We start from the raw sequence: 25,622 nt of genomic DNA, 5'->3' as shown, positions 1-25,622 counted from the left end.
AGTACCTTGTCACAATCAATCAATCAATTAATTAATCAATCAATTAATCAATCATAATGCTCTCAAAAAACAGACAGGAAATACACACCTTAGAGAAAGCAAACTGTAACACTGCTACGTCTCTGATAAATGCAAAGTTACAGGTATAGTGTGTGTATATATATATATATATATATGCTGGTTCAACTGTTTAAAGCAGGCAATACCTCATGCTCTGTTCTTAGTGCCATCTTCAGTACTTTCTCTGTGAAGAACAGCAGGTAAAATCCACCAAATATTCCGATGGCTTTGAGAATGTAGTCATCCGCTCTGGGATCAAATCCCAGGGCCTGTTGGTGTTGGAAAAACATGGAAAACTTTACCAACATTTCCTGATTGGAAGATTCCTGGAATTATGAGGGGGAAATGCAGGAAATCCAGGGAATTTGGGGAAAGTTACTGTAATTTTGCAACCCTAGGTAGCAGTAATACAGTAATTTTGCAACCCTAGGTACCAGTAATACAGTAATTTTGCAACCCTAGATAGCAGTAATACAGTAATTTTGCAACCCTAGATAGCAGTAATACAGTAATTTTGCAGGACATTTTGGCACCTACTGTACTTATCAACTGTGAGATTGTTTGGTATTTTGGTCCCTTAATATTAGCAGGTTTCAAGGATTTTTCTGTACTTTGCGCTGTTCATCTTTCCCTCAATCCTGACCAGTCTCCCAGTCCCTGGCGCTGAAAAACATCCCCACAGCATGATGTTGCCACCACCATGCCTCATCATAGGGATGGTGCCAGGTTTCCTCCAGACTTGACGCTTGGCATTCAGGCCAAAGTGTTCCATCTTGGTTTCATCAGACCAGAGAATCTTGTTTCTCATGGTCTGAGAGTCTTTAGGTGCCTTTTGGCAAACTACAAGTGGGCTGTCATGTGCCTTTTACTGAGGAGTGGCTTCCGTCTGCCCACTCTACCATAAAGGCTTGATTGGTGAAGTGCTGTAGAGATGGTTGTCCTTCTGGAAGATTCTCTCCACAGAGGAACTCTGGAGCTCTGTCAGAGTGACCATCGGGCCCTTCTCCCCCGATTGCTCAGTTTGGCCGGGCGGCCAGCTCTAGGAAGAGTCTTGGTGGTTCCAAACTTCTTCCATTTAAGAATGATGGAGGCCACTGTGTTATTGGGGAGCTTCAATGCTGCAGAAATGTCTTGGTACCCTTCCCCAGATCTGTGCCTCGACACAATCCTGTCTCTGAGCTCTACGGACAATACCTTCGACCTCATGGCTTGGTTTTTGCTCTGACATACACTGTCAATTTGTGGGACCTTATATAGACAGGTGTGTGCCTTTCCAAATCATGTCCAATCAATTGAATTTACCACAGGTGGAATCCAATCAAGTTGTAGAAACTTCCAAGTCTCATAGTCTGAATACTTATGTAAATAAAGTATTTCTGTTGGGGGTTTTTTTTGTTGCAAAAATATCTAAAACCCTGTTTTTGCTTTGTCTTTAAGGGGTATTGTGATGTCATTATGGGGTATTGTGATGTCATTATGGGGTATTGTGATGTCTTTAAGGGGTATTGTGTGTAGATTGATGAGGATTTTTTTTTATTTAATCCATTTTAGAATAAGGCTGTAACGTAACAAAATGTGGAAGAATGGAAGGGGTCTGAATACTTTCCAAATGCACTGTACATATGTACATACATTACCAGTCAACAGTTTGGACACACCTACTCATTCAAGTTATTATTTTTTTTTAAACTATTTTCTACATTGTAGACACGGCAGTTGGAACCAAAAAGCTCTTGGTCTTCCTTTCCTGTGGCGGTCCTCATGAGAGCCAGTTTCTTCATAGCGCTTGATGGTTTTTGCAACTGCACTTGAAAAAACTTTAAAAGTTCTTGAAATGTTCTGGATTGACTGACCTTCATGTCTTGAAGTAATGATGGACTGTTGTTTGTTTCTCTTTGCTTATTTCAGCTGTTCTTGCCATAATATGGACTTGGTCTTTTACCAAATAGGGCTATCTTCTGTATACCAGCCCTACCTTGTCACAACACAACTGATTGACTCAAACGCATTAAGAAGGAAAGAAATTCCACAATTAACACCTGTTAAGTGAAATGCATTCCAGGTGAATACCTCAGGAAGCTGGTTGAGAGAATGCCAAGAGTGTGCAAAACGGCCATCAAGGCAAAAGGGTGGCTACTTTGAAGAATCTCAAATGTAAAAATATTTTTTTATTTGTTTAACACTTTTTTGGTTACTACATGATTCCATATATGTTATTTCATAGTTTTGATGTCTTCACTATTATTCCACAATGTAGAAAATAGTAAAAATAAAGACAATCCTTGGAATGAGTACGTGTGTCCAAACTTATGACTGGTACTGTATATGATGATACATACATACATACATATATACACACACACACACATATATATATATATATATATATATATATATATATACCCATACATACACATATATAACATACATATAAAATTAACACCAACCATATTGGATTTCTATTTGCCATATATATTTTTAACTGTGATGTGATGTTTCACAAGTTCTGAACCTTTCTATTCTCATAGTTTCTATAGATTGTAAATTAAAGATACATTTTTTTTTTGCTAAAATTATTATTATATTATTGATAGATTGACTTTTCAGATCACCCAGTAGTGCTATCTGCAGGGTTAGCTCCAGGTAAATGTTGCAATTCTTCAGCCATTCCTGAACCTGCGACCAAAAACAAGCTACGTATATGGACAGTACCAATATAAATGATCCTGTCTCTTGGCACCAAAATCTGCAGAGCTGGGATGGTTGTATTCCCCATTATATATGGGGAATACAACCATTATATATGGGGAATACAACCATTATATATGGGGAATACAACCATTATATATGGGGAATACAACCATTATATATGGGGAATACAACCATTATATATGGGGAATACAACCATCCCAGCTCTGCAGATTTTGGTGCCAAGAGACAGGATAATATATATACAGCTGAAGTCGGAAGTTTACATACACTTAGGTTGGAGTCATTAAAACTTATTTTTCAACCACTCCACAAATGTCTTGTTATAAACTATAGAGCTTTGGCAAGTCGGTTAGGACATCTACTTTGTGCATGACACAAGTAATTTTTCCAACAATTGTTTACAGACAATTATATCACAATTCCAGTGGGTCAGAAGTTTACGTACACTAAGTTGACTGTGTCTTTAAATAGCTTGGAAAATTCCAGAAAATTATGTCATGGCTTTAGAAGCTTCTGATACGCTAATTGACATCATTTGAGTCAATTGGAGGTGTACCTGTGGATGTATTTCAAGGCCTACCTTCAAACTCAGTGCCTCTTTGCTTGACATCATGGGAAAATCGAAAGAAATCAGCCAAAACCTCAGAAAAACAATTGTAGACATTCACAAGTCTGGTTCATCCTTGGGAGCAATTTCCAAACACCTGAAGGTACCACGTTCATCTGTACAAACAATAGTACGCAAGTATAAACACCATGGGACCACGCAGCCGTCATACCGCTCAGGAAGGAGACGCGTTCTGTCTCCTAGAGATGAACGTACTGTAACGCCCTGGCCATAGAGAGGGGTTTTTAGTTCTCTATTTTGGTTAGGCCAGGGTGTTACATGGGTGGGCGTTCTATGTTTATTTTTCTATGTTGGTTTGTTTCTTTGGTTGGCCGTGTGTGGCTCTCAATCAGGAACAGCTGTAGTTCGTTGTTGCTGATTGGGAGTCATACATAGGCAGCCTGTTTTTCCTTTGGGGTTTGTGGGTGATTGCTTTCTGTTTCGTTGTGAGTACCTGACAGAACTGTCGGCTGTCGTTTTTTTGTTTATTTGTATAGTGTTCTATTTTCGGTTTATTAAAATCTTGAATATGAATACACATCCTCCGCTGCACCTTGGTCTCATTGCGACTACAGTCGTTACACGTACTTTGGTGTGAAAGTGCAAATCAATCCCAAAACAACAGCAAAGGACCTTGTGAAGATGCTGGAGGAAACAGGTACAAAAGTTTCTATATCCACAGTAAAATGATATAACCTGAAAGGCCGCTCAGCAAGGAAGTAGCCACTGCTCCAAAACCACCATAAAAAAGCCAGACTACGGATTGCAACTGCACATGGGGACAAAGATCGTACCTTTTGGAGAAATGTCTTCTGGTTTGATGAAACAAAAATAGAACTGTTTGGCCATAATGACCATCGTTATGTTTGGAGGATAAAGGGGGAGGCTTGCAAGCTGAAGAACACCATCCCAACCGTGAAGCACGGAGGTGGCAGCATCATGTTGTGGGGGTGCTTTGCTGCAGGAGGGACAGGTGCACTTCACAAAATAGATGGCATCATGAGGATGGAAAATTATGTGGATATATTGAAGCAACATCTCAAGACAGAAAGTTAAAGCTTGGTCGCAAATGGGTCTTCCAAATGGACAATGACCCCAAGCATACTTTCAAAGTTGTGGCAAAATTGCTTAGGGACAAAAATGTCAAGGTATTGGAGTGGCCATCACAAAGCCCTGACCTCAATCCTATAGAAAATGTGTGGGCAGAACTGAAAAAGCGTGTGCGAGCAAGGAGGCCTACAAACCTGACTCAGTTACACCAGCTCTGTCAGGAGGAATGGGCCAAAATTAACCCAACTTATTGTGGGAAGCTTGTGGAAGGCTACCCAAAACGTTTGACCCAAGTTAAACAATTTAAAGGCAATGCTACCAAATACTTAATGAGTGTATGTAAACTTCTGACCGACTGGGAATGTGATGAAAGAAATAAAAGCTGAAATAAATCATTCTCTCTACTATTATTCTGACATTTCACATTCTTAAAATAAAGTGGTGATCCTAACTGACCTAAGACAGGGAATTTTTACTAGGATTAAATGTCAGGAATTGTGGAAAAACTGAGTTTAAATGTATTTGGCTAAGGTGTATGTAAACTTCCGACTTCAACTGTATATATATAACATTATCTAGGTTGAAAGAATTTTGTATAATCATTTAAATGGAAAAAATTATGTTTTGAATCCAGCGTCTTTTTGCGTGTCAGTTCATAAACCATGTGCCATGGAATCGGTACATCGAAAATCTCTTCCCAACTATTTTGTCATCTATATGGCACCGCTAAACATTGTTTGGTCCTTAAATGAAACTGGTATACTTTTTTATTTATCACAATTTTCTTGAACCAATTTTGGTCTTTAATGCAGGGCCGACAGACAAGTTCTTTACTTTTTTCCCCCTTTCCACTTGTTTCTTCCCTTTTTTGTAGTAATGCTGCAATTAGTTGGTTGTATTTTTGGGTAGAGAAGACATTTCCATATATTTTTGTTAGCTGCCTGTGTGTCAACTCCACCAGTCCTATTTATGATATCATGGTATTAACTACAGGACAGCATTAGAGAGATCCTAACTCTGGTATTAACTACAGGACAGCATTAGAGAGATCCTACCTCTGGTATTAACTACAGGACAGCATTAGAGAGATCCTACCTCTGGTATTAACTGCAACACAGCATTAGAGAGATCCTACCTCTGGTATTAACTACAGGACAGCATTAGAGAGATCCTACCTCTGGTATTAACTACAGGACAGCATTAGAGAGATCCTACCTCTGGTATTAACTGCAACACAGCATTAGAGAGATCCTACCTCTGGTATTAACTACAGGACAGCATTAGAGAGATCCTACCTCTGGTATTAACTGCAGGACAGTATTAGAGAGAACCTACCTCTGGTATTAACTACAGGACAGCATTAGAGAGATCCTACCTCTGGTATTAACTACAGGACAGCATTAGAGAGATCCTACCTCTGGTATTAACTACAGGACAGCATTAGAGAGATACTACCTCTGGTATTAACTGCAGGACAGCATTAGAGAGATCCCACCTCTGGTATTAACTACAGGACAGCATTAGAGAGATCCTACCTCTGGTATTAACTGCAGGACAGCATTAGAGAGATCCTACCTCTGGTATTAACTGCAGGACAGCATTAGAGAGATCCTACCTCTGGTATTAACTACAGGACAGCATTAGAGAGATCCTACCTCTGGTATTAACTACAGGACAGAATTAGAGAGATCCTACCTCTGGTATTAACTACAGGACAGCATTAGAGAGATCCTACCTCTGGTATTAACTACAGGACAGCATTAGAGAGATCCTACCTCTGGTATTAACTACAGGACAGTATTAGAGAGAACCTACCTCTGGTATTAACTACAGGACAGCATTAGAGAGATCCTACCTCTGGTATTAACTGCAACACAGCATTAGAGAGATCCTACCTCTGGTATTAACTACAGGACAGCATTAGAGAGATCCTACCTCTGGTATTAACTGCAACACAGCATTAGAGAGATCCTACCTCTGGTATTAACTGCAACACAGCATTAGAGAGATCCTACCTCTGGTATTAACTACAGGACAGCATTAGAGAGATCCTACCTCTGGTATTAACTACAGGACAGCATTAGAGAGATCCTACCTCTGGTATTAACTGCAACACAGCATTAGAGAGATCCTACCTCTGGTATTAACTACAGGACAGCATTAGAGAGATCCTACCTCTGGTATTAACTACAGGACAGCATTAGAGAGATCCTACCTCTGGTATTAACTACAGGACAGCATTAGAGAGATCCTACCTCTGGTATTAACTACAGGACAGCATTAGAGAGATCCTACCTCTGGTATTAACTACAGGACAGCATTAGAGAGATCCTACCTCTGGTATTAACTGCAACACAGCATTAGAGAGATCCTACCTCTGGTATTAACTACAGGACAGCATTAGAGAGATCCTACCTCTGGTATTAACTACAGGACAGTATTAGAGAGAACCTACCTCTGGTATTAACTACAGGACAGCATTAGAGAGATCCTACCTCTGGTATTAACTACAGGACAGCATTAGAGAGATCCTACCTCTGGTATTAACTACAGGACAGCATTAGAGAGATCCTACCTCTGGTATTAACTGCAGGACAGCATTAGAGAGATCCCACCTCTGGTATTAACTACAGGACAGCATTAGAGAGATCCTACCTCTGGTATTAACTGCAGGACAGCATTAGAGAGATCCTACCTCTGGTATTAACTGCAGGACAGCATTAGAGAGATCCTACCTCTGGTATTAACTACAGGACAGCATTAGAGAGATCCTACCTCTGGTATTAACTACAGGACAGCATTAGAGAGATCCTACCTCTGGTATTAACTACAGGACAGCATTAGAGAGATCCTACCTCTGGTATTAACTACAGGACAGCATTAGAGAGATCCTACCTCTGGTATTAACTACAGGACAGTATTAGAGAGAACCTACCTCTGGTATTAACTACAGGACAGCATTAGAGAGATCCTACCTCTGGTATTAACTACAGGACAGCATTAGAGAGATCCTACATCTGGTATTAACTACAGGACAGCATTAGAGAGATACTACCTCTGGTATTAACTGCAGGACAGCATTAGAGAGATCCCACCTCTGGTATTAACTACAGGACAGCATTAGAGAGATCCTACCTCTGGTATTAACTGCAGGACAGCATTAGAGAGATCCTACCTCTGGTATTAACTGCAGGACAGCATTAGAGAGATCCTACCTCTGGTATTAACTACAGGACAGCATTAGAGAGATCCTACCTCTGGTATTAACTACAGGACAGAATTAGAGAGATCCTACCTCTGGTATTAACTACAGGACAGCATTAGAGAGATCCTACCTCTGGTATTAACTACAGGACAGCATTAGAGAGATCCTACCTCTGGTATTAACTACAGGACAGTATTAGAGAGAACCTACCTCTGGTATTAACTACAGGACAGCATTAGAGAGATCCTACCTCTGGTATTAACTGCAACACAGCATTAGAGAGATCCTACCTCTGGTATTAACTACAGGACAGCATTAGAGAGATCCTACCTCTGGTATTAACTGCAACACAGCATTAGAGAGATCCTACCTCTGGTATTAACTACAGGACAGCATTAGAGAGATCCTACCTCTGGTATTAACTACAGGACAGCATTAGAGAGATCCTACCTCTGGTATTAACTACAGGACAGCATTAGAGAGATCCTACCTCTGGTATTAACTGCAACACAGCATTAGAGAGATCCTACCTCTGGTATTAACTACAGGACAGCATTAGAGAGATCCTACCTCTGGTATTAACTACAGGACAGCATTAGAGAGATCCTACCTCTGGTATTAACTACAGGACAGCATTAGAGAGATCCTACCTCTGGTATTAACTACAGGACAGCATTAGAGAGATCCTACCTCTGGTATTAACTGCAACACAGCATTAGAGAGATCCTACCTCTGGTATTAACTACAGGACAGCATTAGAGAGATCCTACCTCTGGTATTAACTGCAGGACAGTATTAGAGAGAACCTACCTCTGGTATTAACTACAGGACAGCATTAGAGAGATCCTACCTCTGGTATTAACTACAGGACAGCATTAGAGAGATCCTACCTCTGGTATTAACTACAGGACAGCATTAGAGAGATCCTACCTCTGGTATTAACTGCAGGACAGCATTAGAGAGATCCCACCTCTGGTATTAACTACAGGACAGCATTAGAGAGATCCTACCTCTGGTATTAACTGCAGGACAGCATTAGAGAGATCCTACCTCTGGTATTAACTGCAGGACAGCATTAGAGAGATCCTACCTCTGGTATTAACTACAGGACAGCATTAGAGAGATCCTACCTCTGGTATTAACTGCAACACAGCATTAGAGAGATCCTACCTCTGGTATTAACTACAGGACAGCATTAGAGAGATCCTACCTCTGGTATTAACTGCAGGACAGTATTAGAGAGAACCTACCTCTGGTATTAACTACAGGACAGCATTAGAGAGATCCTACCTCTGGTATTAACTACAGGACAGCATTAGAGAGATCCTACCTCTGGTATTAACTACAGGACAGCATTAGAGAGATCCTACCTCTGGTATTAACTGCAGGACAGCATTAGAGAGATCCCACCTCTGGTATTAACTACAGGACAGCATTAGAGAGATCCTACCTCTGGTATTAACTGCAGGACAGCATTAGAGAGATCCTACCTCTGGTATTAACTGCAGGACTGCATTAGAGAGATCCTACCTCTGGTATTAACTACAGGACAGCATTAGAGAGATCCTACCTCTGGTATTAACTACAGGACAGCATTAGAGAGATCCTACCTCTGGTATTAACTACAGGACAGCATTAGAGAGATCCTACCTCTGGTATTAACTACAGGACAGCATTAGAGAGATCCTACCTCTGGTATTAACTACAGGACAGTATTAGAGAGAACCTACCTCTGGTATTAACTACAGGACAGCATTAGAGAGATCCTACCTCTGGTATTAACTGCAACACAGCATTAGAGAGATCCTACCTCTGGTATTAACTACAGGACAGCATTAGAGAGATCCTACCTCTGGTATTAACTGCAACACAGCATTAGAGAGATCCTACCTCTGGTATTAACTACAGGACAGCATTAGAGAGATCCTACCTCTGGTATTAACTACAGGACAGCATTAGAGAGATCCTACCTCTGGTATCAACTGCAGGACAGCGTTGGAGAAGAGCGTGCCGATGGCCAGGCCGATGAAGTAGGTGAGCACCTTGGGAAAGTACGGCTTCTTGGTGAAGGGGATGAGAGCCAGGCCCAGGAGAGAGGCCAGGTTAATAACGGTGACAGACAGGAAGCCATAACCCCACACTGGACAGGACAGGAGAGAGAGGTACACATTTTTATTAACCAATAGACCCACACTGGACAGGACAGGAGGCCAGGTTAATAAAGGTGACAGACAGGAAGCCATAACCCCACACTGGACAGGACAAGAGAGAGGCCAGGTTAATAACGGTGACAGACAGGAAGCCATAACCCGACACTGTACAGGACAGGAGAGAGAGAGGCCAGGTTAATAACGGTGACAGACAGGAAGGCATAACCCCACACTGAACAGGACAGCAGAGAGAGAGAGATACATATTGAGCATGGTTACATGCACACAATAATACGATTATTGTGTATAATCAGATTAATATATTAATTTGTTTAAAACTCTTGCATGCTTTGCAAGAAGAATGACTTCCCTAATAATCCTGTTTACATGGACACATCTGGAATCAGGCTGCCTGATGTGGGACTTTTGATAAATGCAGAAAATCATCAATCAAAATAAAAGTTCATTTTTTTGTAAAGCCTAATTGATTTGTACGTGAAAACTATTTCTGCATATTTTTAGTTTTTCCAAACTCACTTCAGTGGTGAATAAGAGGCTGCTGGTGCTGGCCCAGATCAAATCCACCGCTGGAACTCTGATTTATAACTGTTCACGTGTCCTAATCATTTAAAAGATTGCTCAGAAAACCAGGTGTTTTTAATCAGCATATGCTTACGTCGACGTTGACCGTATGCCCATTTTTAAGATGAGCAGAATGAAGTGATGACAAGGCTAATGCTGTATTTGGTCTACTACCATAGTCTGTTAAATGTTGAATTATTAGCATGCCTGTAAATACACTCAATGTTACTGACCCAACCTATAACCACAGTGTTACTGACCCAACCTGTAACCACAGTGTTACTGACCCAACCTGTAACCACAGTGTTACTGACCCAACCTGTAACCACAGTGTTACTGACCCAACCTGTAACCACAGTGTTACTGACCCAACCTGTAACCAGTGTTACTGACCAACCTGTAACCACAGTGTTACTGACCCAACCTGTAACCACAGTGTTACTGACCCAACCTGTAACCACAGTGTTACTGACCCAACCTGTAACCACAGTGTTACTGACCCAACCTGTAACCAGTGTTACTGACCAACCTGTAACCACAGTGTTACTGACCCAACCTGTAACCACAGTGTTACTGACCCAACCTGTAACCACAGTGTTACTGACCCAACCTTTAACCACAGTGTTTCTGACCCAACCAGTAACCACAGTGTTACTGACCCAACCTGTAACCACAGTGTTACTGACCCAACCTGTAACCACAGTGTTACTGACCCAACCTGTAACCACAGTGTTACTGACCCAACCTGTAACCACAGTGTTACTGACTCAACCTGTAACCACAGTGTTACTGACCCAACACACCAACCATTATCTACCCATAGTGACAGAGGGGAGGGGAGCAGAGTAAATACTGATCACAGCATCAATACTGATCACAGCATCAATACTGATCACAGCATCAATACTGATCACAGCATCAATACTAATCACAGCATCAATACTGATCACAGCATCAATACTGATCACAGCATCAATACTAATCACAGCATCAATACTGATCACAGCATCAATACTGATCACAGCATCAATACTAATCACAGCATCAATACTGATCACAGAATAAATACTGATCACAGCATCAATACTGATCACAGCATCAATACTGATCAGAACATCAATACTGATCACAGCATCAATACTGATCACAGCATCAATACTAATCACAGCATCAATACTGATCACAGCATCAATACTGATCAGAACATCAATACTGATCACAGCATCAATACTGATCACAGAATAAATACTAATCACAGCATCAATACTGATCACAGCATCAATACTAATCACAGCATCAATACTAATCACAGCATCAATACTGATCAGAACATCAATACTAATCACAGCATCAATACTGATCACAGTATTAGGTTAAAGGGTACTTTGGGGTAATAAGGGTATCTTATGACAGTATTAGGTTAAAGGGTACTTTGGGGGTAATAAGAGTATCTTATGACAGTATTAGGTTAAAGGGTACTTTGGGGTAATAAGGGTATGCTATGACAGTATTAGGTTATAGGGTACTTTGGGGTAATAAGGGTATCTTATGACAGTATTAGGTTAAAGGGTACTTTGGGGGTAATAAGGGTATCTTATGACAGTATTAAGTTATAGGGTACTTTGGGGGTAATAAGGGTATCTTATGACAGTATTAGGTTAAAGGGTACTTTGGGGTAATAAGGGCATATTATAACAGTATTAGGTTAAAGGGTACTTTGGGGGTAATAAGGGTATCTTATGACAGTATTAGGTTAAAGGGTACTTTTGGGGTAATAAGGGTATCTTATGACAGTATTAGGTTAAAGGGTACTTTGGGGGTAATAAGGGTATCTTATGACAGTATTAGGGCACATTGGGTTTTCTTTGATCACACACAGGAATTGCTCCCTGCAGGAATGCGTATCTGAAACCTTGCTGCTATCATCAGCTAGCTATCAGTGTGTGTGTGTGTGTGTGTGTGTGTGTGTGTGTGTGTGTGTGTGTGTGTGTGTGTGTGTGTGTGTGTGTGTGTGTGTGTGTGTGTGTGTGTGTGTGTGTGCGTGTGCGTGTGTGTGTGCGTGTGTTCTCAACAGCCCTGATAATCATCTCATTCCTTCATGCTCCCTCTGTCCCCAAGAACAATGAGGTTGATTATAGAGCTGAATCTCAGGTCCATATGGAACAGAACAGGTGTAGGAAGCTTCAGGTTATGGTTCGTATAGCACAGGGGGAATCAAGCATTAATTCAGGTACATTGGCTCTATGGATACAGAGGCTTTACGCTTGGTGGGCAGTGCTTAATTTGTAAATTGGAAGGTGCCGGCAACAAACATTTTATCCGAGAGGGGGCTCTGAGGTACCAGGACGCATGAAAAAAAAAGATCACTGTTATAGTATAGCATTGCATTATCAGTGTTTTTGCATACTGGAATAGATTAGTAGAGAAGAGGCACTTACAGAATTTGCACACAATGGGAATAAAAAAAAAAAAATCTTTGTAAAAAAATGCTGTTCGCTCAATAGGAAGTTGATAACATGGTAGCCTTTTCTTTTTATCAGGAGCCATTTGCTTTCCAACTTGCGTTTTCTTGCAATTGCATTTGAATTATTGCGAAAGGCCTGTTTTGGCTGCATGAGTTTAATTGATAGATTTGTTGCACGTTCCTGACTGTAGGCATACCTTGTTATTGTTCTACACACAATCCACAACTAGGCATCTGTTTGCTAAATTATAGACTTACAGCTGGTATAGTATTCAGAGATATTGAATTTCTTTCAGAACAGCCACCAGTAATTCTATAACCTCGACAAATGTACAGTATTTCAATTTATCACTTTATTTATTTACGTATCCTCCAGTACCCTTTCCCCGCGGCTATGATCTTGAATAAATTATGTTGTGTAACGCTGGAGAGATGAGAGGTCCCAGCAGGAGGCCTTTTGCCTTTTGGGGTAGGCCGTCATTGTAAATAAAGAATTTGTTCTTAACTGACTTGCCTAGTTAAATAAAGGTTAAATAAATAAATAAAGAGTTGCAATGTTCATGTCTATCAGAGCAAAGAGAAATCATATAAAGTTGAATCTCATTCTAGTACTTTGAGAGATACAGGTGCTCTTCTCTCTCTCACCATAGCAATGGCAACAGGTTGGTCTATATAGGCTACAATATTGAGCAAACCATAAACCCGGGGCAGTCCAACATGAATCAATTCCTCAAATATCAAAACAGGGCCAGTCCAACATGAATCAATTCCTCAAATATCAAAACAGGGCCAGTCCAATATGAATCAATTCTTCAAATATCAAACCTGGGCCAGTCCAACATGAATCAATTCTTCAAATATCAAACCAGGGCCAGTCCAACATGAATCAATTCCTCAAATATCAAAACAGGGCCAGTCCAATATGAATCAATTCTTCAAATATCAAACCTGGGCCAGTCCAACATGAATCAATTCTTCAAATATGAAACCCGGGCCAGTCCAACATGAATCAATTCTTCAAATATCAGACCCGGGACAGTCCAATATGAATCAATTCCTCAAATATCAAACCCGGGCCAGTCCAATACGAATCAATTCTTCAAACATCAGACCCGGGCCAGTCCAACATGAATCAATTCTAAAAATATGAAACCCGTTTTCACATTATGTTTTTTTAGGGGGCAGGAGAATTTAAATTAACTCAAATTAACTCTGATTGTGTTTATTAGAATTTTTACATTGCAAATAGTGACAATTATTTTTCATGCCAGGAGAGGTACCGGATCCTGGTAAATGTGTTCCAGAACGAAACAGTCCAAAACTGAGAGGTGCGAGATCCTGTTCTGGGAAGATCCGTCTCAAATTCAGCACATGGTAGGTAATGGTAGGTAACATGGTAGGTAACATGGTAGGTAATGGTAGGTTACATGGTAGGTAATGGTAGGTGATATAGTAGGTGATGTTAGGTAACATGGTAGGTCATGTAGGTAACATAGTAGGTAATGGGAGGTAACATGGTAGGTGATGGTAGGTTACATGGTAGGTAATGGTAGGTAACATGGTAGGTCATGTAGGTAACATAGTAGGTAATGGTAAGTAACATGGTAGGTATCATGGTTGGTCATGGTAGGTAATGTAGGTAACATGGCAGGTAAGGGTAGGTAACATGGCAGGTAACATGGTAGGTAATGTAGGTAACATAGTAGGTAATGGTAGGTAACTGTCTTCAGGGCCATGGGGTTTTTATATGCTACTCACCATGGTAGGTATCAGGTTTCAGTACCGTGGGTTAGTATGGTACTCACTCACCAGGTTTCAGTACCGTGGGTTAGTATGGTACTCATCGTGGTAGGTAACAGGCTTCAGTACCGTGGGTTAGTATGGTACTCACTGTGGTAGGTAACAGGTTTCAGTACCGTGGGTAAGTATGGTACTCACTGTGGTAGGTAACAGGTTTCAGTACCGTGGGTTAGTATGGTACTCACCGTGGTAGGTGACAGGTTTCAGTACCGTGAGTTAGTATGGTACTCACCGTGGTAGGTGACAGGGTTCAGTACCGTGGGTTAGTATGGTACTCACCGTGGTAGGTAACAGGTTTCAGTACCGTGGGTTAGTATGGTACTCACCATGGTAGGTGGCAGGTTTCAGTACCGTGGGTTAGTATGGTACTCACCATGGTTGGTAACAGGTTTCAGTACCGTGGGTTAGTATGGTACTCACCATGGTCGGTAACAGGTTTCAGTACCGTGGGTTAGTATGGTACTCACCGTGGTAGGTAACAGGCTTCAGTACCGTGGGTTAGTATGGTACTCACCATGGTAGGTAACAGGTTTCAGTACCGTGGGTTAGCATGGTACTCATCGTGGTAGGTGACAGGTTTCAGTACAGTGGGTTAGTATGGTACTCACCATGGTAGGTGACAGGTTTCAGTACCGTGGGTTAGTATGGTACTCACCGTGGTAGATAACAGGCTTCAGTACCGTGGGTTAGTATGGTACTCACCGTGGTAGGTAACAGGTTTCAGTACCGTGGGTTAGTATGGTACGCACCGTGGTCGGTAACAGGCTGCAGGGCCGTGGGTTAGCATGGTACTCACCGTGGTAGGTGACAAGCTGCAGGGCCGTGGGTTAGCATGGTACTCACCGTGGTAGGTGACAGGCTGCAGGGCCGTGGGTTAGCATGGTACTTACCGTGGTAGGTGACAGGCTGCAGGGCCGTGGGTTAGCATGGTACTCACCGTGGTAGGTGGAGGCTGCAGGGCCGTGGGTTAGCATGGTACTCACCGTGGTAGGTGAGGGGCTGCAGGGCCGTGGGTTAGCATGGTACTCACCGTGGTAGGTGAGGGGCTGCTGGGCCGTGGGTTTTTTATACGGGCAGGAGGGCAGCAGCACCTGAGTCAACACAGCAGGACAGATCCTCTCCAGATGCTCCACCGTCAGATGACTGGCGTTTGTCAACCCATAGTGGGACAAGATCTGGCCCACAGAGAGACACTGCAGGGGACAGACAGAGAAGGGCTCACATTACTGTCAACATTAGGATATAACACAGCCTGGGGCCATTCAGACATGTTTTATGTTTATAACTGTGATGTAATGGAACAATAAGGGATTGTTTAAGATGCAGCAGTGATGGTGATTTGCGTTAATAAGACATTTTATACAATCCAACATATTCATAGAATGTATTTATTTTCTTGACTGATGAAAATATATGGAAGCCTCATTCCCACCACCAAAAAAAAAACAAGATCTGACTACAAGTAATGAGATAGTAAGTTATAATTATGAGATAGTGAGTCATATTTATGAGATAGTAAATCAAAATGATGAGATATGAGATACTAAGTCATAGTTGTGAGATATGACGAGAGAAGGGTGACCAGAGAGATATACCTGCTGTAGCGCATGCTACAGGTGGGTGCTGCTATGGTGACCAGTGAGCTGAGATAAGGGGGGACTTTACCTAGCAGGGTCTTGTAGATGACCTGGAGCCAGTGCGTTTGGCGACGAGTGTGAAGCGAGGGCCAGCCAACGAGAGCGTACAGGTCACAGTGGTGGGTAGTATATGGGGCTTTGGTGACAAAACGGATGGCACTGTGATAGACTGCATCTAATTTATTGAGTAGGGTATTAAGGCTATTTTGTAAATGACATCGCCGAAGTCGAGGATCGGTAGGATGGTCAGTTTTACAAGGGTATGTTTGGCAGCATGAGTGAAGGATGCTTTGTTGCAAAATAGGAAGCCAATTCTAGATTTAACTTTGGATTGGAGATGTTTGATGTGAGTCTGGAAGGAGAGTTTAAAGTCTAACCAGACACCTAGGTATTTGTAGTTGTCCACATATTCTAAGTCAGAACCGTCCAGAGTAGTGATGCTGGACGGGCGGGCAGGTGCAGGCAGCGATCAATTGAAGAGCATGCATTTAGTTTTACTTGTATTTAAGAGCAGTTGGAGGCCACGGAAGGAGAGTTGTATGGCATTGAAGCTCGTCTGGAGGGTTGTTAACACAGTGTCCAAAGAAGGGCCAGAAGTATACAGAATGGTGTCGTCTGCGTAGAGGTGGATCAGAGACTCACCAGCAGCAAGAGCGACATCATTGATGTATACAGAGAAGAGAGTCGGCCCAAGAATTGAACCCTGTGGCACCCTCATAGAGACTGCCAGAGGTCCGGACAACAGGCCCTCCGATTTGACACACTGAACTCTATCAGAGAAGTAGTTGGTGAACCAGGCGAGGCAATCATTTGAGAAACCAAGGCTATTGAGTCTGCCGATGAGGATGTGGTGATTGACAGAGTCGAAAGCCTTGGCCAGGTCAATGAATACGGCTGCACAGTATTGTTTCTTATTGATGGCGGTTAAGATATCGTTTAGGACCTTGAGCGTGGCTGAGGTGCACCCATGACCAGCTCTGAAACCAGATTGCATAGCGGAGAAGGTGCGGTGGGATTCGAAATGGTCGGTAATCTGTTTGTTGACTTGGCTTTCGAAGACCTTAGAAAGGCAGGGTAGGATAGATATAGGTCTCAATAATGAGATGGTAAGTTATAATTATGAGATATGAGATGGTAAGTTATAATTATGAGATGGTAAGTTATAATAAAGAGATATGAGATGGTAAGTTATAATAATGAGATGGTAAGTTATAATTATGAGATATGAGATGGTAAGTTATAATTGTGAGATATGAGATGGTAAGTTATAATTATGAGATGGTAAGTTATAATAAAGAGATATGAGATGGTAAGTTATAATTATGAGATGGTAAGTTATAATAATGAGATATGAGATGGTAAGTTATAATTATGAGATATGAGATTGTAAGTTATAATTATGAGATGGTAAGTTATAATAATGAGATATGAGATGGTAAGTTATAATAATGAGATGGTAAGTTATAATTATGAGATATGAGATGGTAAGTTATAATAATGAGATATGAGATGGTAAGTTATAATTATGAGATGATAAGTTATAATAATGAGATATGAGATGGTAAGTTATAATAATGAGATATGAGATGGTAAGTTATAATTATGAGATGGTAAGTTATAATAATGAGATATGAGATGGTAAGTTCTAATTATGAGATGGTAAGTTATAATAAAGAGATATGAGATGGTAAGTTATAATTATGAGATGGTAAGTTATAATAATGAGATATGAGATGGTAAGTTATAATTATGAGATATGAGATGGTAAGTTATAATTATGAGATGGTAAGTTATAATTATGAGATGGTAAGTTATAATAATGAGATATGAGATGGTAAGTTATAATAATGAGATGGTAAGTTATAATTATGAGATATGAGATGGTAAGTTATAATAATGAGATATGAGATGGTAAGTTATAATTATGAGATGGTAAGTTATAATAATGAGATATGAGATGGCAAGTTATAATAATGAGATATGAGATGGTAAGTTATAATTATGAGATGGTAAGTTATAATAATGAGATATGAGATGGTAAGTTATAATTATGAGATGGTAAGTTATAATAATGAGATATGAGATGGTAAGTTATAATTATGAGATATGAGATGGTAAGTTATAATTATGAGATATGAGATGGTAAGTTATAATAATGAGATAGTAAGTCATTATTTTGCAATTGTGGAAAAAGTATCTAATTGTCATACTGTAGTAAAAGTAAAGGTATGTTAATAGACAATGAATCCAGTAAAAGTGAAAGTCACCCAGTAAAATACTACTTGAGTAAAAGTCTGAAAGTATTTGGTTTTAAATATACTTAAGTATCAAAACTATAAATCATTTAAAATTCTTTATGTTAAGCAAACCAGATGCCACCATTTTTAATTTATTTTTAATTTACAGATAGCCAGGGGCACACTCCAACACTCAGACATCATTTACAAACAAAGCATGTGTGTTTAGTGAGTCCTCCAGATCAGAGGCAGTAGGGATGACCAGGGATGTTCTCTGTTTAGTGAGTCCTCCAGATCAGAGGCAGTAGGGATGACCAGGGATGTTCTCTGTTTAGTGAGTCCTCCAGATCAGAGGCAGTAGGGATGACCAGGGATGTTCTCTGTTTAGTGAGTCCTCCAGATCAGAGGCAGTAGGGATGACCAGGGATGTTCTCTTGATAACTGTGTGAATTGGACCATTTTTCTGTCCTACTAAACATTCAAAATGTAACGAGTACTTTTGGGTGTCAGGGGAAAATGTATGGAGTAAAAAGTACATTATTTTCTTTAGGAATGTAGTGAAGTAAAAGTAGTGAAAAATATAAATAGTAAAGAACAGATACCCCCAAAAACTACTTAAATATTTTTATTTAAGTAGTTAACACCACTATTATTATGAGGAAGTAAGTCATAATTATGAGATATGAGATAGTAAGTTTGAGATATGAGGCAGTCTCATAATTATGAGATAGTGAGTATGAGATATGAGATAGTGAGTCAATATTATGAGACACATTTTTTATTTATTTAATTTAGTTAACCTTTATGTAAACGAGGCAAGTCACTTATGAACAAATTCTTATTTACATTGACGGCCTAGGAACAGTGGGTTAACTGCCTTGTTCATGGGGCAGAACGACACATTTTTACCTTGTCAGCTCAGGGATTCGATCTAGAAACCTTTCGGTTACTGGCCCAACGCTCTAACCACTAGGCTACCTGCCAACCCACATACTTACTGTTAGTACGACATACTTACTTATTAAATACAAAGTCAGAAAATGATATTGTATCTGTAAAGTAATTAAGAAGGTAGACACAACTAAGTACCCGCTAATAACTATGTAAATACCTAGTCACGCCACTACCTAGTCACGCCACTACCCAGTCACGCCACTACCTAGTCACGCCACTACCTAGTCACGCCACTACCTAGTCACACCACTACCTAGTCAGACCACCACCTAGTCACACCACTACCTAGTCACACCACTACCTAGTCACACCACTAGTACCATATAATACCTAGTCACACCACTACCTAGTCACACCACTACCTAGTCACACCACTAGTACCATATAATACCTAGTCACACCACTACCTAGTCACACCACTACCTAGTCACACCACCACCTAGTCACACCACTAGTACCATATAATACCTAGTCACACCATTACCTAGTCACACCACTACCTAGTCACATCACTACCTAGTCACACCACCACCTATTCACACCACTACCTAGTCACACCACCACCTAGTCACACCACTAGTACCATATAATACCTAGTCACACCACTACCTAGTCACACCACTACCTAGTCACACCATCACCTAGTCACACCACTACCTAGTCACACCACTACCTAGTCACACCACTACCTAGTCACACCACTAGTACCATATAATACCTAGTCACACCACTACCTAGTCACACCACTACCTAGTCACACCACTACCTAGTCACACCACTAGTACCATATAATGCCTAGTCACACCACTAGTACCATATAATACCTAGTCACACCACTACCTAGTCACACCGCTACCTAGTTACACCACTACCTAGTCACACCACTACCTAGTCACACCACTACCTAGTCACACCACTACCTAGTCACACCACCACCTAGTCACACCACTACCTAGTCACACCACTAGTACCATATAATACCTAGTCATACCACTACCTAGTCACACCACTACCTAGTCACACCACTACCTAGTCACATCACTATCTAGTCACACCACTACATAGTCACACCACTACCTAGTCACACCACCACCTGGTCACACCACTACCTAGTCACACCACTACCTAGTCACACCACTACCCAGTCACACCACTAGTACCATATAACACCTAGTCACACCACTACCTAGTCACACCACTACCTAGTCACAACACTACCTAGTCACACCACTACCTAGTCACACCGCCACCTAGTCACACTACTACCTAGTCACACCGCTACCTAGTCACACCACTACCTAGTCACACCACCACCTAGTCACACCACTACCTAGTCACACCACCACCTAGTCACACCACCACCTAGTCACACCACCACCTAGTCACACCACTACCTAGTCACACCACTACCTAGTCACGCTGCAACCTAGTTAGTACGACATACTTACTTATTAAATACAAAGTCAGAAAATGATATTGTATCTGTAAAGTAAGTAAGAAGGTAGACACAACTAAGTACCCGCTAATAACTATGTAAATACCTAGTCACGCCACTACCTAGTCACGCCACTACCTAGTCACGCCACTACCTAGTCACGCCACTACCTAGTCACACCACTACCTAGTCAGACCACCACCTAGTCACACCACTACCTAGTCACACCACTACCTAGTCACACCACTAGTACCATATAATACCTAGATACACCACTACCTAGTCACGCCACTAACTAGTCACACCACCACCTAGTCACACCACTACCTAGTCACACCACTAGTACCATATAATACCCAGTCACACCACTACCTAGTCACACCACTACCTAGTCACACCACTAGTACCATATAATACCTAGTCACACCACTACCTAGTCACACCACTACCTAGTCACACCACCACCTAGTCACACCACTAGTACCATATAATACCTAGTCACACCATTACCTAGTCACACCACTACCTAGTCACATCACTACCTAGTCACACCACCACCTATTCACACCACTACCTAGTCACACCACCACCTAGTCACACCACTAGTACCATATAATACCTAGTCACACCACTACCTAGTCACACCACTACCTAGTCACACCACTCACCTAGTCACACCACTACCTAGTCACACCACTACCTAGTCACACCACTACCTAGTCACACCACTAGTACCATATAATACCTAGTCACACCACTACCTAGTCACACCACTACCTAGTCACACCACTACCTAGTCACACCACTAGTACCATGCCTAGTCACACCACTAGTACCATATAATACCTAGTCACACCACTACCTAGTCACACCACTAGTACCATATAATACCTAGTCACACCACTACCTAGTCACACCGCTACCTAGTTACACCACTACCTAGTCACACCACTACCTAGTCACACCACTAGTACCATATAATACCTAGTCACACCACTACCTAGTCACACCGCTACCTAGTTACACCACTACCTAGTCACACCGCTACCTAGTTACACCACTACCTAGTCACACCACTACCTAGTCACACCACTAGTACCATATAATACCTAGTCACACCACTACCTAGTCACACCGCTACCTAGTTACACCACTACCTAGTCACACCACTACCTAGTCACACCACTACCTAGTCACACCACTACCTAGTCACACCACCACCTAGTCACACCACTACCTAGTCACACTACTAGTACCATATAATACCTAGTCATACCACTACCTAGTCACACCACTACCTAGTCACACCACTACCTAGTCACATCACTATCTAGTCACACCACTACCTAGTCACACCACTACCTAGTCACACCACCACCTGGTCACACCACTACCTAGTCACACCACTACCTAGTCACACCACTACCCAGTCACACCACTAGTACCATATAACACCTAGTCACACCACTACCTAGTCACACCACTACCTAGTCACAACACTACCTAGTCACACCACTACCTAGTCACACCACTACCTAGTCACACCGCCACCTAGTCACACTACTACCTAGTCACACCGCTACCTAGTCACACCACTACCTAGTCACACCACCACCTAGTCACACCACTACCTAGTCACACCACCACCTAGTCACACCACCACCTAGTCACACCACCACCTAGTCACACCACTACCTAGTCACACCACTACCTAGTCACGCTGCTACCTAGTTAGTACGACATACTTACTTATTAAATACAAAGTCAGAAAATGATATTGTATCTGTAAAGTAAGTAAGAAGGTAGACACAACTAAGTACCCGCTAATAACTATGTAAATACCTAGTCACGCCACTACCTAGTCACGCCACTACCTAGTCACAGCCACTACCTAGTCACACCACTACCTAGTCAGACCACCACCTAGTCACACCACTACCTAGTCACACCACTACCTAGTCACACCACTAGTACCATATAATACCTAGTCACACCACCACCTAGTCACACCACTACCTAGTCACACCACTACCTAGTCACACCACTAGTACCATATAATACCTAGTCACACCACTACCTAGTCACACCACTACCTAGTCACACCACTACCTAGTCACACCACTAGTACCATATAATACCTAGTCACACCACTACCTAGTCACACCACTACCTAGTCACACCACTAGTACCATATAATACCTAGTCACACCACTACCTAGTCACACCACTACCTAGTCACACCACCACCTAGTCACACCACTAGTACCATATAATACCTAGTCACACCATTACCTAGTCACACCACTACCTAGTCACATCACTACCTAGTCACACCACCACCTATTCACACCACTACCTAGTCACACCACCACCTAGTCACACCACTAGTACCATATAATACCTAGTCACACCACTACCTAGTCACACCACTACCTAGTCACACCACTACCTAGTCACACCACTACCTAGTCACACCACTACCTAGTCACACCACTACCTAGTCACACCACTACCTAGTCACACCACTACCTAGTCACATCACTACCTAGTCACACCACTACCTAGTCACACCACTACCTAGTCACACCACTAGTACCATATAATACCTAGTCACACCACTACCTAGTCACACCACTACCTAGTCACACCACTAGTACCATATAATACCTAGTCACACCACTACCTAGTCACACCACTACCTAGTCACACCACTACCTAGTCACACCACTAGTACCATATAATACCTAGTCACACCACTACCTAGTCACACCGCTACCTAGTCACACCACTACCTAGTCACACCACTAGTACCATATAATACCTAGTCACACCACTACCTAGTCACACCACTACCTAGTCACACCACTAGTACCATATAATACCTAGTCACACCACTACCTAGTCACACCGCTACCTAGTCACACCACTACCTAGTCACACCACTACCTAGTCACACCACTACCTAGTCACACCACTACCTAGTCACACCACCACCTAGTCACACCACTACCTGGTCACACCACTACCTAGTCACACCACTACCTAGTCACACCACTACCTAGTCACACCACTACCTAGTCACACCACTACCTAGTCACACCACTACCTAGTCACACCACTACCTAGTCACACCACTACCTAGTCACACCACCACCTAGTCACACCACTACCTAGTCACACCACCACCTAGTCACACCACCACCTAGTCACACCACCACCTAGTCACACCACTACCTAGTCACACCACTACCTAGTCACACCACTACCTAGTCACACCGCTACCTAGTCACACCACTACCTAGTCACACCGCTACCTAGTCACACCACTACCTAGTCACACCACCACCTAGTCACACCACTACCTAGTCACACCACCACCTAGTCACACCACTACCTAGTCACACCACTACCTAGTCACACCACTAGTACCATATAATACCTAGTCACACCACTACCTACTCACACCGCCACCTAGTCACACTACTACCTAGTCACACCGCTACCTAGTCACACCACTACCTAGTCACACCACCACCTAGTCACACCACTACCTAGTCACACCACCACCTAGTCACACCACCACCTAGTCACACCACCACCTAGTCACACCACTACCTAGTCACACCACTACCTAGTCACGCTGCTACCTAGTCACACCACTACCTAGTCACACGGCTACCTAGTCACACCGCCACCTAGTCACACCGCTACCTAGTCACACTGCCACCTAGTCACACCACTACCTAGTCACACCACCACCTAGTCACACCACTACCTAGTCACACCACTAGTACCATATAATACCTAGTCACACCACTACCTAGTCACACCACTACCTAGTCACACCACTACCTAGTCACACCACTAGTACCATATAATACCTAGTCACACCACTACCTAGTCACACCACCACCTAGTCACACCACTACCTAGTCACACCACTAGTACCATATAATACCTAGTCACACCACTACCTAGTCACACCACTACCTAGTCACACCACTAGTACCATATAATACCTAGTCACACTACTAGTACCATATAATACCTAGTCACACCACTAGTACCATATAATACCTAGTCACACCACGACCTCGTCACACCACTACCTAGTCACACCACTACCTAGTCACACCACTAGTACCATATAATACCTAGTCACACCACTAGTACCATATAATACCTAGTCACACCACTACCTAGTCACACCACTAGTACCATATAATACCTAGTCACACCACTACCTAGTCACACCACTACCTAGTCACACCACTACCTAGTCACATCACTATCTAGTCACACCACCACCTAGTCACACCACTACCTAGTCACACCACCACCTAGTCACACCACCACCTAGTCACACCACTACCTAGTCACACCACCACCTAGTCACACCACTACCTAGTCACACCACTACCTAGTCACACCACTAGTACCATATAATACCTAGTCACACCACTACCTAGTCACACCACTACCTAGTCACACCACTAGTACCATATAATACCTAGTCACACCACTACCTAGTCACACCACTACCTAGTCACACCACTACCTAGTCACACCACTAGTACCATATAATACCTAGTCACACCACCACCTAGTCACACCACCACCTAGTCACACCACTACCTAGTCACACCACTAGTACCATATAATACCTAGTCACACCACTACCTAGTCACACCACTACCTAGTCACACCACTAGTACCATATAATACCTAG

At 42.2% G+C, this 25,622-nt stretch overlaps 1 protein-coding gene across 2 annotated transcripts in view; it reads right to left on the bottom strand.

Annotated features, from left to right (window-relative positions):
• The window catches only part of slc39a8 (solute carrier family 39 member 8), a 96,881-nt gene that overhangs the window by 11,262 nt on the left and 59,997 nt on the right, over positions 1-25,622 (bottom strand). For both annotated transcript variants that reach the window (XM_045723784.2, XM_045723785.2), the window contains exons 2-4: positions 15,661-15,823; positions 9,605-9,774; positions 207-329 (exon numbers count right to left, since the gene is read on the bottom strand). In XM_045723784.2, the coding sequence (XP_045579740.1) occupies positions 207-329; positions 9,605-9,774; positions 15,661-15,823 (456 nt within the window). The remainder of the gene's footprint in view (positions 1-206; positions 330-9,604; positions 9,775-15,660; positions 15,824-25,622) is intronic.

Source organism: Salmo salar, chromosome 09 (assembly GCF_965601325.2).
Source record: "Salmo salar chromosome 09, fSalSal1, whole genome shotgun sequence".
In the NCBI taxonomy this organism is placed as follows: Eukaryota; Metazoa; Chordata; class Actinopteri; order Salmoniformes; family Salmonidae; genus Salmo; species Salmo salar.
The sequence above is the reverse complement of the archived record's forward strand: the minus strand, read 5'-3'. Positions and strand labels throughout refer to the sequence as shown.